Below are 20,745 nucleotides of genomic sequence, written 5' to 3' on the forward strand. Positions count from 1 at the left end.
ACAGAAAATATGAGAAACGCAGTGTGAAGCCACCCAGATTTCTGCTTCCCAAGACAATTGCTGCTCACATTTTGGGATATTTCCTTATAGCTTTTTCTTTTTGACACAAGTGTGGCTGACATTGTGCACTTCTGTGTCTTGCCTTGCAGTTGCAATAGCATCTTTAATTTGTGTATCTCCGTTTACTTAAAGCATTTTCTTAGGTTCACTTTTTTTTCCCCCCAGTGCTGGGGTTTGAACTCAGAACCTCATGATTGCTAGGCAGTCGCTCTTCTACTTGAGCCACTCTCACAGCCCTTTTGACTTTATTTTTCAGGTAGGGTCTTGTGTCTTGCCTGGCGGGCCTGGACTGCAGTCCTCCTTCCTGTGGCTCCTTCCCTAGCTGGGACCACAAGTGTGGTCCACCACACCTAGATTTTTTGTGGCGATGGAGGTCTCAGTGACTTTTTGCCCAGGGTTGGCTTTGAACCTCGATTCTCCCAATCTCTACCTCCACAGGAGCTGGGATTACAGATGTGAGCCACTGCACTTGAGCCATGCCACCAATCCATTTCGCTCTGGTTATTTTGGAGATGGGGGGGGTTCTCAGGAAATGTTTGCCTGGGCTGGCCTCAAAGCACAATCCTCCTGATCTCAGCTTCCCAAGTATCTAGGATTACAGGCATGAGGCCACTGGTACCTGGGCAGCCTTTTTTTGTTTTGTTTTTGTTTTTGAGATAGGGTCTTGCTATGTAGTCTGGGCTGGCCTTGAATTCTTGATCCTCCAACCTCAGCTTTCCAAGTGCTGGGATTACAGGTGTGCACCTCCACTCTGGGCTCAAATTCACTTTTTATGTCTTCGGTTGCAGATATCCTATTGTTTTATTTAAGTACTTTTCATTGTTGAGTATTTGGAGTGCTTTTTACTCTTCTAAACCCACTGCAGTGTGTGGGAAGCTTTCCAGTTTGTGGCGTTCATTTGATTTTGCTCTGGGTTCCTGCAGACATCCCCCCCTTCCCCAACACACACACACACACACACACACACACACACACACTTTTATCTTCTTAGTTGGAATTGCGAAGGACTGGCAGTGTCCAGGGCTGTTCCCACTTAACACCCACCAGAGAGCCTGGGCGGCCTGCTCTGGTTTAAACTGTCACTGCAAACTCCCTCTGGCTGGACGCTGGGCTGTTTTGATTTGTGTCTCTTTGATTGTGATGGAGGCTGACCACTTCCTTGGGGGCTGGGCAATTTGAATTTCCTCATTTGTGAGCTGAAGTCACACAGTTTGCTGTTTGCGTTTTGGGGTCTTAGAGTCTGGTTTATTTTTTTGCTGACCGCGTGCTCTGTAGCGGAATGACATGGGCACTGACCTACTTTCCTGAGGTCATTGTATCTGGTGCACTGTATGCCTTTAATTTGGGGCTTTTTATCAAACGCACTTTTTTTGCGTGTGTGTGTCCTTCCATTGCTTTCGGCTTACAGTTCTGTCTCTGTTACGAAGCTGGGGCAGAGGAGTGGTCAGTGGTGTGCTCCTCTTCCCAGCATGTCCAAGTGCGCAAGGCCCTGGGTTCCGTCCCCGGCATCACGCACAACCCCCTGGTGATTGCGTGGTTTCTTTTAAGATGCTCGAGTTCACTGAGACTCCGGCCATCAGCCAGGTCACTCTGGGGGAGGTGAGGCTGGACAGCCGATTTCTCTAGTGACCCAGAGCTGTTCCCATTAAGTCCCCGAATCTGTAACCTTTGACCTGCAGCTTCTTTCTCTGAAATGCTTTAGCCTTCTCACTTGCTTAGAGCCCCGTGGAAGGTGTGAACAGGTATGACTCACACCTGGACTCAACAGCCTTTTTTTTTTTTTTTTTTTTTTTTTTTGGTGCTAGGGATGGATCCCAGGGCTTTGCGCATGCCAGGCAAGCTCCATCACTGAGCTACACTCCCAGTCCCAGCCCTTGGGGCTTTTTGGTGTGTGTGTGTGGCTTGAACTCAGGGCCTACACCTTGAGCCACTCCACCAGCCCTTTTTTAGAATGGTTTATTCTAGATAGGGTCTCATGAACTATTTACCCAGGCTGACTTCAAACCGTGATCCTCCTGATCTCTGCCTCCTGAGTAGCCAGGAATACCGGTGTCAGCTACCAGTGCCTGGCTTTATTTTGGGTGGGACTGGGATTTGAACTCAGGGCTTCTGCTAACAAAGCAGGTACTCTACTGCTTGAGCCAGAACTCCAGTCCATTTTGCTCTAGCTGGTTATTTTTTGGTGGTACTGGAGTTTGAACTCAGGGCCTTGTACTTGCTAGGCAGGTGCTCTACCACTTGAACCACTCTGCCAGCCCTTTTTTGTGTTGGGTTTTTTTTGAGATAGGGTCTCACACACTATTTGCCTGGGGCTGGCTTTGAATCGGGATCCTCTTGCTCTCTGCCTCCTGAGTAGCTAGGATTACAGGCATGAGCCACTGGTGCCCAGCTTGTTCTGGTTATTTTGGAGATGGGGTCTTGGGATCTAGTTTCTCGGCTGACCTCTAACCATGGTCCTCTGATCTCAGCTAGCCAAGGAGCTAGGTTTATCGGCTTGAGCACCAGCACCCAGGCTGGCCCTTGAATTTTTGAGACAAATTTCTCTACCTAGCTTAAGCTGGCCTTCAGTACTCCATCCCCTCTTGCCTCAGGCATCTGAGTGGTGGGATTACAGGCATGTACTACCACACCTAGCTGAATGAACGCTTTAATAGTAAAACGGAGCACCTTCTTTTCCCGATGCACTGAGTGTGGGGGTCAGCCGTAGTCCCTCGCTCTCAGGGAGGCTCCTAGGGTTTTTCCCAGTGCCACCCCCCACCCCCATCCATCTCATCCTCCACAGTCCCCCCAGGCTGTAGCAGCTTCTCACTGGGAATGCAGTGTGGGGTCCACCCACAAACCCTGCCCACCCCAACCATATGGGCACTCTCTCCCGAAGGTCCTAATCACAGAGCCAGGGAGGCAGTGGGGAGGGCGCTAGGGTCCTGAGTGGTGGGGGAGAGCTCACCCTCTGAGTCCTGGCTTCTGTCTGCAGTTTTGTTATCCCCACCCATTTTGGAGGGCTATGGCATATTTTGGGGCGTGGGCCGGGTTGGGTCTGTGTAAGGTGCCACTGAGGGTAAAAGGGGGAGTGAGTCCCACCTCACTAGGGAGTGCCACAGACATTGGCACCGCTTGGCAGGAACTTTCCCAAGGGGCTGAGCAAGGGGGAGGGGCCCCAGACCCAGAGACCTGAGCCACCCCTCAGCCCAGGTGGTGTCACCCTGGCCCCTGATGCTGTGGAAAGACTGCTCAGATGGGGCAGTATGCAGGACCTTCTTGGACCTGGCTGGTGCTCATTGTTGGAGTGCCTGTCACAGGGCCTAGGAAGCCTGGCACTGACAGTCCTATCTCATAGGGGTATAGGCTGCAAATTCTGGGGTCACACACCGATGAGGGGCTGAGGGCCTGCAGGACATGGGGGCCCAGCAGTAGGCCTGGAGGGGACGGATTTGGACCTGAGACAGAAAACTTCCCTGCACTGAGTGGCTGTGGCGGGGCTCCAGTCCTTGGGACAGTCGGGTGCAAGCTGGAGCATGTCAGGTGACTTGTCTGAGGCCTTCCCAGACTTGAGTGCCCACTAGAGGCTGCAGTCTCTGTAATTTCTGTCTGGGAGGTGGGTAGTCTGCCTTAATAAGTGAGGGGCAGCCATGGGCTGCTCCAGAAGCCTTTCTGGTGGTCTGTATGTTCCCAGGAGCTGGCCCGGGGAGAGGCCCGAGGCTGGGATGGAACAGGCTGTGGTGCCTCCAACCTTGTTCTCAGGGATCCAACCCTGCTCCACACCCTAGGATGCCAGGCTCCAGGGACATAGAGATACACCTGACCCCAGGTTACTGGGAGGTGGCCAAGCCTAATTCACTGAGTCTATTTTATTTTTTTTTTCAGTACCGGGGATGGAACCCAGGGCCTTGCACATGCTAGGCAAGTGCTCTACCACTTGAGTCAAACCCCAGCCCTTTTGTTTTTCTTTTATATTTTTGAGATACACTTGTTAACTTTGCCTGAGCTGGCCTCTAACTCTCCATCCTCCTGCTTCCACCTACTGAGTAGCTGGGATTACAACAGTGAGCCACCATAACCAATTTCTGTGAGCCTTTTGGCAGGCTGCCCGGGCCTTGGAGCTCGAGATGGTAGCTCAAGGCTGTTGGACCTAGGGCTGTGAGTGGGTGGCAGGGTCTGACTGCTGTGTCCCCTCAGCCATCGGCTCAGATGCTTTGCTCTAGCAGGGGGCCCAGAGCACCTGTCACCCTCTCCCCCCACATCTTCTCTCATGCTGTAGGCATCTGCAAGGTTGCTTGTACCTGGCCTCCCATCTAATCGGGGAGCTGAGTTCACAGACAGGCTCAGACGATGGCCAGGTGGTCCAGCCCATGTGTCTAGCTCATCCTTCACTTGGTGCATGTGCCATGGAGCCTGGATCCTTCTTGGGGCTTAGGCTCAGCAGAGCACCTCTCTTAAACCTGGGGCTTCACTGAAGTGGGGAAGGGGCGGCTTAACCCCTGGCAGAGCTGGCCCAGGGCCCAGAGGAGCCCTCATGAGCCTGGAGTGTGGATAAGAGGGTAGGATAAACCAGGTTCTGGTGGTTAACCCCTGCAACCCTAGCAGATTGAAACCAGCCAGACAATTAGTTTGCAAGACCCCACCTCCAAAATAACCAGAGCAAAATGGACTGGAGGTGTGGCTCAAACGGTAGAGGACTTGCTTTGTAAGCCTGCAGTCCTGAGTTCTACCACAAAAAAAGGGAGGATTAGACTGTGCAGCATGGGGAGCCTGGGGCTTGGGCCAGGCCAGATAATTTGAAGAGTGATGTCTTTCTCTTGCACACTTAGTGTAATACAGCATGCCACCCAGGGCCAAGGGACCCCCACTTTTCCAGCTGTGGGCCAAGGCTCAGGGCTTCACAGTGGGGGCAGCGGCAACCCACTTCTGGCTTGGAGCTGCCCTGGTGCACCAGCTTCTGTCCCCTGAGCCCAGCCGATGGCCCCGGGCAGACTCACCCGACCTGGAACTCCCCAGCTGACCTGGAGAAGGAAGCTGCACAGCTGCTTCCCACCTGGGCAGGAATTCCTCCATTCCTCATGAAAGAGTGTGGAGACCCCAGTGCATGGCAGCTTCTGGCTCAGGGCCTCCATCTCTTGTAGGGAGGAACCCAGCATGGCCCAAGTGGGAGCCAAGCTGGGCATAGCCAGTGAGCGGGGCAGAGCCACAGGGCCACTCCTGCCGCACATGTACCAGCCAGAGCAGAGCAGGGCACAGCGACCTCCCAGGAAGGATCTTTTGTGGGATACTGGGGTTGGGGGAGCTGCAGCACCCCAAGGTTTGGTTCTCAAGCTGTGGTCCCTCCAGCAGCCACTGGCCCCATCTCACTCAGATGCTTGCTGCTGGGGCGGGGGTCACACAGTGCCTAGAGTTGGCCTCCTGGTTCTGCTCACCTGCCAAGTGGTCCTGCTGGAGGCTCTTGCCCCACTGAACCGTTATGTAAGTGGCCCGAGAGCGCCCCCCGGTGGAAAGATAGGGCCACACCGATGACCCAGTAGTTGCACTTAAAGGGATTTGTGTAGAGCAGGGACCCACTATCCTGGCTCCCTGTTATCCGGGACTCTGGGCCACTCAAGAGGGCGGAGTGACGTGGGTGTGGGTGTGGGTGTAGCCGGGTCATGTGGAGCGGGTAACCCTATAAACTCCACTGTTCAAGGCTCAATGTCCTCTTCTGCTCCTGGCTCCAGCCCACCTCCTTCTGGCCTTGGCTCTTCCTTCTTCCCCCTGAATCACAGCACAGCTGGCCTCCATGCCCCCCGAGCATGACAGTGGCCGAGTGGATGAGAGTTTCAGGACTCCAAGGGTTAGCCTGGCTCAGCCGAATGTGCAGATGACCTCAAAGGTAAAGGGGTTTGCCACTACCTTCCAGACAAGCAGCATAGAACATCTGCCTAGCATGTACAAGGCCATAGGTTCAATTCCCAGCACTGCAAAAAAAAAAACCAAAACCCAAAATGAAAAATCAAAAACTCCTAGACACACACATGCAGCATGCCCAGCCACTTGTGGACAGCTGTGCCCTCCTCATCCTCACATCAACCCTGCCCTTTACATCTCAAACATCACCTGGAGGACCAACCTGGGCCCTCGCGCCCAGGGATCCCAGGCAGGTGCAGCTCCTGCCTTGCCTCAGAGGCTTTGCTCCACCCTAGCTGGGAAGCCAACTGGAAGGGCCATTGTGTTTGATTCCTATGGCCCTGGAAACTGGGGTCACAAAATTAAAATCACTTTTATTGACTAAAATAGCCCTTTCAGAAGGCCCCCTCCTGGAGGTTCTGGGGAGTATCTGCTAGACCCTGCCTCCCACTCAAGCATCCTGGTGATAACTCTGGATTCACCTGGTAATCCAGACTAATCTGCCATTCGCGACCCTACCCCCAATCACATCTGTCAAGTCCCTTTTGCCTTGGAGGGTGACACAGTCAAGGGCTTAGGGGATTAGGAGGTGGACAGCTTTGTGGCTGCTGTTCTGCCTGCACCAGGTGCCCCACCAAATCTAGCAATGTGAGAGTCAAACCAAGTAATTACGCCTGACACATTACAATTCACTGAAAAACAGGGAGCCCTCTGTGTGACACAAATAGATACATGGGAAGCAAGAATCGGTGCCCTGAGGACTGATGAAAGCCAATAGAAAGTGGGGGTGAAGGCTCAGCTCTCCCATAGGCCAAGTCGGAAGGAAAGGGGGTATGGTAGAAATACAGCCGCGCTCTGGGGTGCTGAGTGGTGGCACATTCAGGCGTGGATGTGCAAGGCTCTTGGACGGAGGTAGTCTCGGCTGGGAGGGCCTCGGCACATCTTGGGATAGCCTCAGGTGGGTGAGGCCCAATTCTTTAGTGGGCAGTGCCACTTGGAAACCAAGGTCTGTCCCCCTGTGTGCATAGCACTGTTGGAGGTGCCAGCCGTGGGCACCCTCTGGACAAGTGGTGAGGAGGAGTTGTGGGGGGCCGAGGGTACTAGAAGGGGGCTATCGGAGTGGGGGGGCGGCATGCTTAAAGTGGGTCTTTGTATGCCATGGCCGAGTAAAAGGCCCTGACACAGCAAGGCCAGGGGCTCAAAGTCGTTATCGGAGGCTCTGTTTTGAAGAGTCTTAACATGTTGGTGCTTGTTTAAATGGCTTGTCAGGATGTTCTGGAAACCAACAGAAAAACGAGTGAATTTTGTCTTTCTGGGGACCGGGTTGTGAATTTTGTCTTTCTGGGGACCGGGTTATGGGGCCAGTAAGGCCTTGTTGCTTGGTCCTTGCAGGGGCGGGGTAGTCCTGTGCCAGAGCAGGGGGTGTCTCCCAGTCTCTGCTCTCAGGCCCCCTGGAGGACGGAGGTAGGGAGTCCACACGCGTAGATAGATGGCTTGGGACAGATGTCTGAGTCCATCTCCTAAGTATGTCTCATTAACCCAGGCTCACACTGGCACCTCCAACCTCAGCCCAATTACCCAGGGCTGCTGCCTGTCCATACGCGGATGCTGTCTGCCGACAGGGACAGGCTGGCTCCTTGGATGGTCCGTGTATGGATTTACTTAATCCATGGAATTTAATCTCCTGCCTGCACCTCCCCATCCCTCCCTGGGGACCCGCGGACCCTACCCAGGCCCACAGCGCCTCATGGCTTCCTTGTCCCCGTCTTTGCCCTCCATCCTGGCTTCTGCATGGTTCCTGGAGCCCTTATAAGATGCCAACCTGGCCCTGTCTTGGGTATTGTCCCTCAGTCAGCACATCCCCCAGTCACTCCCGAGGACGTGCACTGTCCTCCCATGCTTGTGCAAAGCGTGCACATGGTTATGTTTGTGTTGTGTGTTCGTGCGGGCCAGTACACATGTCTGTGCATGGTTGTGCTGTGTTTCAGCAGGTGTGATGGGGCCCAGAGCACCGGGGCTGGCCTCCCCATCTGGAGCAGTCCCTTTTCTGTCCCAGGATCTGATAGCCAGTGGACCAGGAGGCAGGTGCCCCTGCTGACAAGGTCACAGGAGGGCCCCCAGAGCCTCAGCGGAGAGGTCAGGGCATCCGGGAGTCAGTAGGAAGGCGGAGTGGTTGCTCGTGGCTGCAAAGGGGAAGCCATGGCTTGCTGGTGATCTGGACCAAGTCTCCCAGCTCCTGTGGGTCTCTGTGTCCTTGGTTGCAAAAGGGCTGGGCCTGCTGGAGGTTAGGAGGGGACCCATGGGAAGGCCAGCAGCCTTGATGGGAGATAAGAGCAAGGTGGCTGGGGTGGGCTGAGTGTGGGCTTCCCTAGGAGCTGTGCCCAGCACACGGCCTAGATGGCCCTGAGGGGCAGGCAGGAAGTGACTGCAGCACCTGGGTGTCTCTGAGGCTCAGAGGCCAGCCCCAGGCCTGAGGCCACCAAGGGGTGCATCGACTCACACACGCATCCATTTTGTCCCACGTGGCCACGTGGAGAGAAATGGAGGTGGATTGTGCCATCTCATACCCACAGCAGACAGAGAAGGAGAGATGGGTCACCATGGCGACAGTGCGGTCCTCAGGGGCTTGCTGCTTTCTGGGTGTGTGTGTGGGGGCTGCTCACACCTGTGAGTCCGTGCTGTGGTGCGTCCAGTGCTTGCACTCGTGTGACGCTCTGGAATCAGAACAGTGGTACTTACAGGGTGTAGAGGAAGTTCACATATGCAGACACATGCATATGCATACAGACATACATGCACACACAGCACAGTCACACACACAGTCACACACGTACACATGTGTTCATAGACACACAGGCAAATACAAGCATACATAAGCATGCATGTGGGCACACGTGCACAAACACACATGCACACACATGCACAAGGCACACAATATACACAGACACACACCCACGCCCACAGATACACAGGCACACATTGCCTCCAGGCAGCCCTCCCAGATGCCTTCTTGGCAGGAAGTTCTGTCAGAAGCACGGAGCCCTGCACACTCATCAGTGGGTGGAAGTGACTGCTGCCTCAGTGGCTGTGCTGGATCATGCGACAAGGTCATGAGGGGTCAGTTGTTGGGAGCTGAGCTTAGCAACCAGAAGAACTGAGGTGGTTCAGAAAACTCTCAGGGGCTAAATGAGGAATAGATGGACAGAGAAGGTCTCTTGGGAACATGGTTTGAACAGTGGGGCGGGGCTAGGCCCGGGGGAGGGGGGGTACAGCCAGCAGCCCAGTGCATCCCCTGCTGTCCAGGGGACTTGTCTGGCAGACTCCATGTGCCATCTGTGGACGCCAGACAGGCCAGGTTTCCTCCAAGCTCTGGTTCAGCTGGGCAGTCCTGATCTGTGTGGCCCAGTAGTGGGAGGCTGGGGCATGTGGTGCTGTCCTGGGGACCTCAGTTTTCCCGTCCATGGATGCATAAGAGGGTCCCTGCTCTCCCCAGGACCCCGACCTCCAGCTGTGCAGACTCCAGAGTGTATCTAAAAGCCAGCAGCTGGTTCCACGGGCAGGGCCCTCGATGTCCTTCCAGCTTCAGAGGGCCAAAGTAGAGTGATCAGAGTCCAGGGGAGAGATGGAGGTGCATCCTTCCATAGTCTCTGAGACTCTGACTCCTCAGAGGGTGTCCAGGAACCTCAGAATTGGGAACTGGACACACTCTAGTCATCTTTGCCAACCTGATGTCCCCCTTCCACCTCATAAGGTCAGAGCGGTGCCCAGTAATCGGCCACAGGACTGCAGGCTCTGATCATGGCGGCTGTCTGGAGGCCACCCCTTCATCCACCTATTTCTGGTCTCCTCCAGGTGCAGGGTCTTGGGCCAGCCTCCCTGAGCAAGGATCAGGTGTTGAAGCATCGAGCCCGGGGTGGGCGGGGGACTCAAGATGAGGACAGTATGGCTGCCTGAGCCTGGTGCACTGGACTGCCCCTCACACATCCCTTTCTCTGCAGACGACGCCCCGCTCAGTGAGCTCTCCTGGTCGTCCTCCCTTGCTGTGGTGGCTGTGTCTTTCTCTGGGCTCTTCACTGTCATCGTCCTCATGCTGGCTTGCCTGTGCTGTAAGAAGGGTGGCATCGGGTTCAAGGTGAGGGCTGGGGGTCTCCAGGGCTGTCCAGGGGGTCCCCAGGGCCTCCTTGCTTATCCATTTGGCAGTGAGCCTCACTCTCTCCTGGGGTTGCCAAGGTGGCTGCCGGGTGACCACGGCTCCCCTGAGACTACCTGGGAACCATCTAGATCCCTGACCTGGGATCCAACAGTCCCTCCTCTGGGGGCTTTCAGGGACTGCCTCCCCTATTTCAGATGCCTTCTGTGGGGATGTGACCTCACACTGTCCTATCCCAGTGTAGGGCCAGGCCTCTTAGTGCCTAGGGAAGCTGAGGATAGCCTTGGAAGCCATTGTGGACTTCTAATGTGGCATGAGCAGGGGCTCAGCCCCCAGAGGACCCTGACTCCAAGAGGATGGGCCTCCCTTGTGGGACCCTCAGATCTCTGCTCATTGAACCAGAGGGAAACCAAGCATGCAAATGCACACCCCAGCTGGAATTGTCATTTGGAGTCTCCTCCAAAAGACTGGTCATCTTCTGCCTGTGGGGAGCTGCAGGTTCTAGAACCAGGGTATCTGTTAGCAAAACAGCAGCCATTGCTATTTGTGGAGAGTCTGCCAAGGCCTGGTGACCTTCACTGAGCCCTTGGAAAGCTGGACTTGAGCTGAGGCTCCCCCTCCAGGGATGGCAGCCAAGAGGCCTTGAGGAGCCAGGAAGGCCTCAGGAGGCCTTGAGGGTTTGCCTGCAAACCCTCAAGTCCACCCCCGTCCAGCTGTAGCTCTGAGCAGGAAGGACTGGGCAGAAAGCACAGAGCTGAGCTCAGAACAGAGGTGCTGCTTGGGGCCTGCGTGGGCCACAGTCCTGCCCGTCAGCACATTGCAGCCTGGCCAGAGTCCTCCAGCCATGCATGCGCCCACCCAGGGCAGTCTAGCCCTGCAGGAGGTCAGATTCCTGTACTCGGAGAGGTTGGGATGGACACGACACCCTGTGGCTTACAGTGCCCCCATCTGTTATGTGGACATCTCCCTACTAAGCAATTCACACCCCAGCTATTGTTGCCCCCCGCTTTGGGGAGCCCAGCGTCTCTCCTCCCTGGCCAAATGTCATGTCACGGAGGGGAGCCTCATGGCAGGGGAGCAGTACAAACATGGCTCTTGCCTTTTCTAAGGCCCAAATTTGCTGGCCTATTCATTCTTCTAGAATCCTCTGATGTGGGCCCAGGCCCACCTATTAACCCCATCAGGCAGGGTAGCTGAGTACCTGAGTGGTGGTGGTGTGGCTCATAGGGGCTGCCTGACCTCTGTTCTTGCCCTGGTGCCTCCATGCTGGGGACACTGTCCCTTTTACCCACAGGCACACAGCGGCTGGCCCAGACAAGGCCGGGAGTCTTCCTGGAAGATTCTGAGAGCAGAACCTCAGTGTCATGGGGTGGGGGTGGGGGTGGGGGTGGGGGAGCCAGGGTGGGACTTGTGGGGCCATTGTACAGCAGCCCCTCCTCAGGGTCCTGAGAACAAGGCCCCACACAACAGCCAGCAGCAGCCCCCTCCTACCCATGCCCTCCTCACCTCCTTGGGAACATGGTGCCTGGAACATTCCAGCGCCAGCGTGCCTTGGAGGGAGGGCCCACTGCCTACTGTCTCCACAGTGGGCTCCCTCTGGGCTCTAGGGGCCAGTGCAGGCTCCCTGTCCAGGAGCTGAGCTGGGGGAGGGGCTGGGCAGGGCTCTGATGCTTACCCTATGCTACCTGCTTGCCCGCTGTGCTGGCAGGACCCGGCTGGCCCTCCGTTCGCAAGGGCAGGTAATGGACTGGAGTCAGGGCTGACTCCAGATAGGGGAGGTGGGCATCTGCAGAGCCCAGGTCTGTGGGGGTCAGGGCAGCAGCTGGGATTAGAGGGTGGCTTCCTGGGCCTGTTGCCATAGGCACCAGTGACTCTGTCCCTCAAGTGTAGATCTAGACATCTGCAGGAATCCTGATAGAGCCTAAAACCCCTCCTTGCAGACAAAAAAACTGAGACCCAGAAAAGGGGGACAAGATGCAAGGACCCTGAACCTGGTGTGTGTGTGGCCACCCCTTAGAAGTCTCTAGGCCCCTCGGAGCCTCAGTTTCCTCACCTGGGCAGTGGGGGTGTGAGGCAGGACAGAATGTGGCTGGGAGAGGTAGTGAGTATTCTAGAGTATGCTGTTACTGTTTTTTGTGCACTTGTTTGAAATCAGGGCAGGCCTGTCCAGGGAGTTTGTGCCAGCTCTGCTCAGAAAAGTGCTCTGGGCCGGTGTTGGGGGGGGGCCTTCTCAGACAGGTGTGACATCATTTCAAAATAGCAGCCTAGCCAGGAGCTGCCAGGGACTGCCCAGCAAGCACCAGGCTCTTAGGAAGCCTAGGAGCTCCCAGTGGGAGGTGCAGCCTGGTGGAGATCCAAGGGCTACCTGCAGAGGGACCGGAAGTGAGGGGTTGCTGGGGGTAGGAGCGGCTATAGGCAGGGGTATTTGGTCTCAGTCCCCTTACGTCCATCCCTTGGACCCTCCCTCCAGCCCCTCCACCAGTATGGGGCTTGACTTGGGCTGCCCACCCCTACCTGAGGCTGCGGCTGGGTCAGGGTTGCTGGGGCTCATTGTCCCCTTCTCTGCAGGCTGAGGTGCTCTCCTGGGACATCTGTGACCCTGAGGAGGCAGGGGCTAGGAGCAGGGCTCTGTGAGAGGACACGGAGAGGGCAGCTAGCAGGGGCTCAAGGATGGGGCTCCCAGTCTGGATCAGGCACCCCCCAGCCCACCTTACCCCACCCGAGCTCGGGGGGAAGAGAGGTCCAGCTGCACCCGATCTTCTGACTGTTCGTGAGCCCGGTTCATGGTGTGTGCTGCCCTGGCCTGCAGGAGTTTGAGAATGCTGAGGGAGACGAGTATGTGGTGCAGGGCTCGCCGGCTGCAGCAGCGCAGAACGGGCCTGATGTGTATGTCCTGCCACTCACTGAGGTCTCCTTGCCCATGGCCAAGCAGCCTGGCCGCTCAGGTGAGAGGGCCAGGGAGGGTAAGGGGACTGGTCTCACCTCCCTTCCTTGTGCCTTGGGGATCAGCAGGCCTGGTCCTGGGGAAGCCTGAGGTCTCAGCTTTAGAGGTGGGGGGCAGTTGGGATTGGGGACACACAGGGCCATGTGTAGTAGGCTGGCTGTGGCAGAGGGTGCGACCCCACCCCCACCCCGGGCCTGAGAGCCAGCTGTCAGCAGGTTTGAAGACAGCTTTTTGCCTGTCACTTCCCCCACCCCAAAGGCAGGATGCTGTGCTGTGACTAGGAGCAGGTGGGTGGGGTCTCTGGTCCCGGGATTGACCACTCTTCTTTGCTGTCTCTGGGGTGCTTGACCCCAGATTCCTGCCCCCTGTGCTACTCCCCCCTCCCCCACAGGGACACGGGCTCCATTGTGCCTCCCATGTAGGGCCTGCCCACGTAGCAAGGCGGGGCGGGGCGGGGGGGGGGGTGAGGGGTGGGGGGAAGCTTGTGGGCTCCCCTTGTGGTTGGGACTGGGAATTGGCTGTTCACTCAAGCCTGAGGGGGACAGGAGGGGTCTGGACTGGACCCAGAGAAGCAAGTGTAGGCAGGGTCTCTTATTACACTCCCTTGGGCTGGTTGCTGTTCTCTGATTGTCCCCATCTGTCCTCACCCTGGGGTCCCTTCCCCCAGGCTGACTGCCCAGAGGGGCAAATGTGGGGCCCCGCTCAAGAAGTAACAGGCAAATGGCTGAGGTTCTGGAGACCCAGTTCTGACCTGGGCAGGAGAGGGATCCCTGGACTCAGGCCAACACTTGGGTCTCTGCTGCCTAGAGGTTCTGGCCATGGACTGTCCCCCACTGCCCCTTCACTGTCCCCTCCTTGCCCACCCAGCTCCTTCAGGGAGGGTAGGTATATCAGGCTAGGGAGCCCTGCTGGCCTTGTGGGGACTCTGGGTGGCACCAGGTCCTGTTTCCATGGTGATGAGCAGGCCACCCCACCTGTCCTGCAAGTGCCCTAACTGAGCCCTCGTCATGAGGGCTCAGGCTTCCTCAGTGGGCTGGGAGCCTACAGAGACCAAGAGAGAACCACCAGCCACAGGCTGGGTCCAGGCTCCAAGCTTGTTCCCCGGCACCTGAGGCTCCTGGAGGAGCCAGCACAGGTCAGGCAGGAGTCCGAGCCTGGGGTCTAAGCCATGAGTATATTTGTCCCCTGGCTTGAAGGCCTGCAGTTGCTCTGGTACCTCATAAAGGGGCAGACAGGCTCAGTTACACAGAGGCCCAGCCTTCCTAGGTGCCACGGGGTCTCTGACTCCTGTGCAAACACTGCCAGAGAGCCAGGGACACTCTGGGAGGCACTGCCTCCTTGGACTGGGCCTGTCAGCTCGGGGGCAGAGGAGTGTCTGGAACCACCACAGATCCTCGAGACTCAAGTAGTCCCAGCCACTGGAACACTGTTCCTGGGGCAAGGGAAACAGGGACCCAGGCCAGCACAGAGGTTGTGTTTTCTCTTGTTACAGCTCTGGTCGCAGCTTACTGAGGATAGCCTGCTTTCGGAGAGGGAGAGATTTGGGGTGAAGCTGGAGTCCAGGGTTAGAAACCTGGGCAGAGGATGGCTTAGGCAGCCCTGGCCCAGCCCTGCCCTCCCAGCCCCTATAGCCCTGCCCCTGTGGCTGTCCAGGTGTCCCATGGTTAGGACCCAAACCCTGCTTCGGGACAAATGAAGTCCTAGATAACCCAAAACAGGAGAGGAACGTCCAGACAGATGGACATGGGGAGAAGCTCCAGGACGCAGGACCCAAGGGGATCTCCATCCTGAATTCTGCATCAAGCCAACACTTCCCAAGTCTCTGGAGACAGCTCCTTTACCCTTGGGCTTGCCTGGCAGCCAGGCTAAGCCCTTGTCCGCCTCTGCTGCTGGGCAGTTGGCGTGGGAGTAGAATTCGGGGAATCTGATGGGGCACGAGTGGGTGCAGCCAGCGCTGGCCCCTTCTTCCAGCCCATACTGACCCTTCCTCTCCACTGACCTCACCCAGCTTGGCCTGCAGGAGAATGGACCCAGTGTGTCCCGTACGGGGCTGTGCCAAGCAGCCCCCAACAAAGGACCCTTTGGTGTGCCTGGTGGTGGGGTGCCAGCCTGCAGCAGGGGTGGGGGGGGGTGCTGATCTGTGCCCTCCCTAGGCCCCTGCTCCAGCCTCTTGCCCCAGTCACAGTGCCTGCCTGGTACTGCCTGTGTGTGCCTCCAGCCTGGCTTATTCCAGTGGTTCCCGGCACCCCTTCCCTATCCAGAGATGCCTGGATGGGGCTTGCTGAATTATGGCTGTCTTGGGCAGCAGTCACTCCTGCGCCCAAGGGTCCCTGGCCCCTAATGGCAGCCTCCAGTCATGGTTTCTGTCTCGGGGTCCAGCCTGCCCTCCCTGGCTGGTACTAGCTCCCCAGGGAAGGCCTGGAGTGGCCAGGTGAGGAGGATGGGAAGATGGAAGAGGCCAAGTGGGGTGCTGAACCCTCTACCCCATTACAGTGCAGCTCCTCAAGTCCACAGACCTTGGCCGGCACAGCCTCCTGTACTTGAAGGAGATCGGCCACGGCTGGTTCGGGAAGGTGAGTGTGCTGCCTGGTGGGTGGGGGTGGGGGAGCAGCGGGCAGGCAGGCTTCTCCTGGGAGCCAGCTAGGGAGGGAAGACAACAATGTGTCCCAGTCGATCCCCTGACCCTCAGCCTGGATGGGACATCTGGGTCTCCCTTTTCCTCGTTATAGGACCCCAGAGAGAGAGAGCCAGAGCAGCTGAGGGTCTTGGGGGTAGAGACAACGCTGAGTTCCAGCCAGAGGGCTCAGTGGGAGGGCTCCTGAGCCCTGTCAAAGGAAGCCCAGTGACCTGGCCTGGAGGTCTTGAAGTAGAGTTTGGGGAGGGGCCATGGGTGACACCCATTCCGGCAGGTGTTCCTGGGGGAAGTGCACTCGGGCGTCAGCAGCACCCAGGTGGTGGTGAAGGAGCTGAAGGTGAGCGCCAGTGTGCAGGAGCAGATGCAGTTCCTGGAGGAGGCACAGCCCTACAGGTGGGTGGCACCTGGGGACAGACCAGCTGGAGGGGCAGGCCCCAGGTGTGTGTGGGGACTGAGTATCATAGACGAGCTCTGTGTCCCCACCCTTCACCTCTCCTGCCCCAAGAGTCAGATCAGCCTGTGGCTGTTGCAGGGCCCTGCAGCACAGCAACCTGCTCCAGTGCCTGGCCCAGTGCTCCGAGGTGACACCCTACCTTCTGGTTATGGAGTTCTGCCCACTGGTGAGTGGTGGCCTGTGTGTGCCCAGAGGGAAGTGGGGGAACCTTTCTGAGCTGGGGCCCTCCCATGCACCGCCCGTGGACGGTGCCAGCCCCTGAAGGCCTCATTCCCTAAAGCAGAGTCCCCGGGTCGCCTCCCCCCCCACACCAAGAAGGCCTGCATAGAGGCGCTGACTGAAAGCATTAGGGAGGGCTCCAGGGGCTCCAGCATTGCGGCCTGGAGCTGGGACTCCCCTGTGCCCCACAGGGTTGGTTCCCACCTGCCTCGGCTACCCAAAGCAACACACGTGGTGGTTTAGTGTAAGGCGTCCTGGGCCAGCTGTGCAGCTCACACCACTTACTTGCACCGTCTAATCATGGGAGCCTGGACTAACTGCTTCCCAGGGCACAATCCAAGTCTTGTTCCTGCACACTGCCCCTGTACACATGCCTGGCTGTGACACTTAACTGAGGCAACTGCAGGACACAGGCTAGTACCTGGACTTCTACAGTTGGGTCCTGTCAGCAGTCAGTGCTGCCAGCCCTTCCTTTGGTCACCAGCCCCAGGTTCCTTCCTGGCATGTGTGGCAGATCTGCTTGGGCCCACGCTCTTGTCTGCTTGAGGAGACTCCACAGGGCTGGGTGGCGAGTCCAGTTTAGAGAAAGCATTCTGTTCCATGCTGCCTGTCTGTGAGCCGCACAGCCATCCCCACTTCACTGAGGGGACTGCAGGGCAGTCCCATGATGCCAGCCAGGCACCAGCTCAGTCCACTAGTCCCCAACACGGGATGGAAGGAAGGTGGGCATGAGGGACCTCCAGGACAGGGTAGCAGTTCCCTAGATGGCAGGTGACCTTGTGTGCTCTCTCTCTGCAGGGGGACCTCAAGGGTTACCTGCGGAGCTGCCGGGCGGCAGAGTCCATGGTGCCTGACCCTCTGACCTTGCAACGCATGGCCTGTGAGGTGACCTGTGGTGTCCTACACCTGCATCGCAACAACTATGTGCACAGGTGAGGACAGGTGAGGCCAGGCTGGGCAGTAGCTAGGAAGCCCTGGGCTGGGACCTGCTCTACCTAGACCCTTGGATGGGCTTTCTCTATGCCCCGCCTCCTTACTTGCAGGTAGGGCCTCGTGAGGATTAACTGGGTTCCTGTACACAGCACCAAATAGCCACTCTGCAAGGAATTTTTACTAGATTTTTTCAAACTTGAGAAGACTGGGTTGAAATCCACTTTGCAGGAGAGTTAAGTGAAGAAACACATACTGTTCTTGAGGCGGTCAGCCACACCCTGTGGCCCCACACCAGCCCCCCTCTGTCTCCCTCAGGCCTCAAAGGGAGGGCTCAGCTGGCCCTGCAGTGGGAGGGACAGCTCTGTCCTGCCTCTGGCAGTCTAAATACGGGCCAGGATATCCAGCCTCCTGGGAGCCTGGGGGGGACATGCTGGAAGAAGTGGCGATGGACAAGTGGCCCTGCCAGCCCGGATGCCGCACGGGCCGTCCTCCCCAACAATATCCTGGTGCTGAGTGGTGACACAGGCAACTCCAGCATCAGTGATTTTGTTGAAGAGGGCAGCTGCCAGCTCCTGACCCACCCGCTGCTCGGCCCACAGGCCTGGGCCCCACAGCTGTCCACTGGCACAGACCCGGGCCTCCCTGGGTAGGGGCAGGTTGAGTCCTCAGCACAATAACAGGGCAGTTGTGGGCAACCCCATACTGCCTTGTGTTCCAAACATCCATGTGGCTACCAGCCAGGCAGGAGGGTAAAATCCTGCAGCCCAGGGCCAGCTGCTGAGCTGGAGCTCCTGGGGTGACCTGCATGCTCCACCATGCTCTGAGGCCTCAACATCAGCCCTGTGTGGCAGGGCAGGGCCAGGCACTAGAACATGGGTTCTGGCCATTGGCAGGACCCCCCCAACACACACCAAGGACACCCCAGGCCTCAGTTTCTCCGTTGATTCCCACCTCTCAGGGAGCTGTTGTAGTGAGGTGGAGGGGAAATGGCCCTGGAAGGAAACTGTAGACACACAGGGGAGGGGCCCTGTGGCTTGGGGTCCCTGCTGGGCAGGTCAGCTGATGAGTGTCCCAGGAAAAGGGTGGAAAGAGCTGGGTACTGGCATTTTTTAGATGGGCAGTACCTTTACTGGGGCCCCTTTAGTCTGTTGTAGCCTTCTCCGGGCCTCATTTTCTTCATCTGCGTTGTCATGTGTGACTGACCATGCAGCCTTCCTTCCGAAGTGCCCAGTGCAGGGAATGGGGTCAGGGCTCAAGCATGATGGACAGCTCAGACACCCTTCCTGCTTGTCTGCCCGGCTAAGCCCATATAAGCCCATCCAGGATCCTCAGGGCTGGACACCTTCAGCCTGGCACCCCCAAGCTGACTCTGCCTCCTGCCCTGTAGTGACCTGGCTCTGCGAAACTGCCTGCTCACAGGCGATCTGACGGTGAAGATTGGTGACTATGGCCTGTCTCACTGCAAATACAGGGTAAGTTGGGGTCATGCCATGCCAGCAGGGGTGGGGCTGCCAAATGGTGGGGTTGACTCTGCCCCTGTATGCTGTCAGGAGGACTACTTCGTGACTGCCGACCAGCTGTGGGTGCCCCTGCGCTGGATCGCACCAGAGCTGGTGGATGAAGTGCATGGTAACCTGCTCGTGGTGGACCAGACCAAGACGAGCAACGTGTGGTGAGCGGAGCCTGGAAACCGTGACTCCACCTGCCGCATGCCAGACCTCGAAGCTACCTGATCTCTGGCAGGGATGCAGGGTCACCAGACACTGATCCACCCACACCGTTTCCTTCTGTGGTTAGGATGTAGGCTGGCCATGGGAGGACGCATGGGACAGAATGCTCATGTTGGGACCCTGTGGCCTCCTGAGGTCCCATCGGGGGCTGTGTGTGTCACTGGGAGGTGCCAACAGCCCAAAGTGGCTGGGTTGTTGGATCCCCTGGGGTAGTGGAGGGATCACCTCAAGAGTCAGGGTGCTGTGCCTCCCAGGACTTACGAACTGATCCCCATCCACACCAGGGACAAAATGCACATTTAGGTCCAAACCTCACTTCGAACAGCAGCCAAGGGTCATGTGTCCTTACAGAATGTGCCTTGACTTGCACCTGTGTCCTTGGAAAGTGTGGGTGCTGTTGGCTGCTCTGGGGGAATGCTGGGCAGGAGCTCCCTGGACTGCAGCTTGGAAGCCTCCTATCCTGAGCCCCCAGTGCTGAGCTGGGCACTGAGCGGCCAATCTTTCTGACCTGGCACTGAGTCTTCAGAGGGACATGGGCCAAGCTGCCCTGGGGTCTTGGCAGATGCCAGCATTTACCCTGGGCTGTCTCTTGCCAATCAAGGTGGGGGGTGGCTATTCTATTCCTGGCCTGGACCAGCCTCTGTTTCCTCCTTCCTGGTGACCATCAAAGCCTGCACCTATGGACCAGCTCTCCTTTCTGAGCGTTAGGGAGCCTCATCAAGTCCTTTGACTGAGTTCATCATGGGCACTCCACTCCCCTGCTCCCCATCCTTGTCTCTTCATTGAGGTGCCCCCTTTCTGGCCTTCCTAGCCCAGTGCACTGTGGGTGCCTGGGGTCCCCAGTCACAGTCATTTCATTCCCTCAGCCTCCCAGGCCAGCCTGGAGACCAAAGGAGCCAAGTGAAGCCACCACCCACTAGAAGGAACCCCCAAGTGTTTTCTCCTGGTTCTGCATGCCCTGCCTGTTCCTCCTGGCCCTACCCATGCTGGGCTGGTGGTGTTCAGGCTCACCTCCCTCTCAGCCTCAGCCTCATGCTGTCATGGGCGGGGCCCTGCCTGGGCTCAACACCCTCCTTCCAGCTTCACCAGGCAGTAACCATACCTGGTACATTGCCTGGTCTTCGGGGTGAACAGTAAATGAATGAGTGGACAGACAAATGGACTTGACTTCGCGCAAGGCCAGTCTGACTTTTGTTAGGCATCCTGAGCCTTGGGATTGGGCCTCGCTGGGGTGGCATGGTCTGTCCTTGGGGAGGAGCAGCTGGTACAGAACTGAGCTCTGGTCTTGGAGGGGCTGAAATGGTGACAGAAACTGCCTCTTAGGTGTCCAGGGGGTCACAAGCTGTGGCTCACTGTGGTTGCCCCTGCAGGTCCCTTGGTGTGACCATCTGGGAGCTCTTCGAGTTGGGTGCACAACCCTACTCCCAGCACTCAGACCGGCAGGTGCTGGCTTACGCCGTCCGAGAGCAACAGCTGAAGCTGCCCAAGCCCCAGCTGCAGCTGACTCTGTCTGACCGCTGGTGAGGACCCCATCATCCCTGCAAAGGAAGGCTGAAACTGTGTGTGTGTGTGTGGTGCCCCAAGTCACCAGAGCACAGCTGCCTCAACTCCACTGCCTGGGTTCCAGCTCTTCCCTGGCCTCCCCAATCTTGTGGCTTCTGGTCCCCACTCCCTGACCTCCCCTGGGTCCCTGTCTGTAGCAGGGCTGGGGATCAAGGGGAAATGGCCCCCCACCCCCACCCCAAG

The 20,745-nt window shown here is 57.6% G+C and overlaps 1 protein-coding gene across 12 annotated transcripts in view; it reads left to right on the forward strand.

Moving 5' to 3' along the window:
* Aatk (apoptosis associated tyrosine kinase) overlaps positions 1-20,745 on the forward strand; it is a 38,123-nt gene that overhangs the window by 11,952 nt on the left and 5,426 nt on the right. For 8 of the 12 annotated variants that reach the window (XM_074044911.1, XM_074044907.1, XM_074044915.1 and 5 more), the window contains 9 exons: positions 9,933-10,066; positions 12,894-13,029; positions 15,522-15,601; positions 15,938-16,056; positions 16,196-16,283; positions 17,135-17,268; positions 18,657-18,741; positions 18,820-18,941; positions 20,370-20,519. In XM_074044911.1, the coding sequence (XP_073901012.1) occupies positions 9,933-10,066; positions 12,894-13,029; positions 15,522-15,601; positions 15,938-16,056; positions 16,196-16,283; positions 17,135-17,268; positions 18,657-18,741; positions 18,820-18,941; positions 20,370-20,519 (1,048 nt within the window). Of the gene's footprint in view, positions 1-9,932; positions 10,067-11,736; positions 11,824-12,893; positions 13,030-15,521; positions 15,602-15,937; positions 16,057-16,195; positions 16,284-17,134; positions 17,269-18,656; positions 18,742-18,819; positions 18,942-20,369; positions 20,520-20,745 lie in introns of those variants that run through there. The other 4 variants (XM_074044910.1, XM_074044912.1, XM_074044919.1 and 1 more) reach the window with 3 other exon arrangements.

Source organism: Castor canadensis, chromosome 11 (assembly GCF_047511655.1).
Source record: "Castor canadensis chromosome 11, mCasCan1.hap1v2, whole genome shotgun sequence".
Taxonomy (NCBI): domain Eukaryota; kingdom Metazoa; phylum Chordata; class Mammalia; order Rodentia; family Castoridae; genus Castor; species Castor canadensis.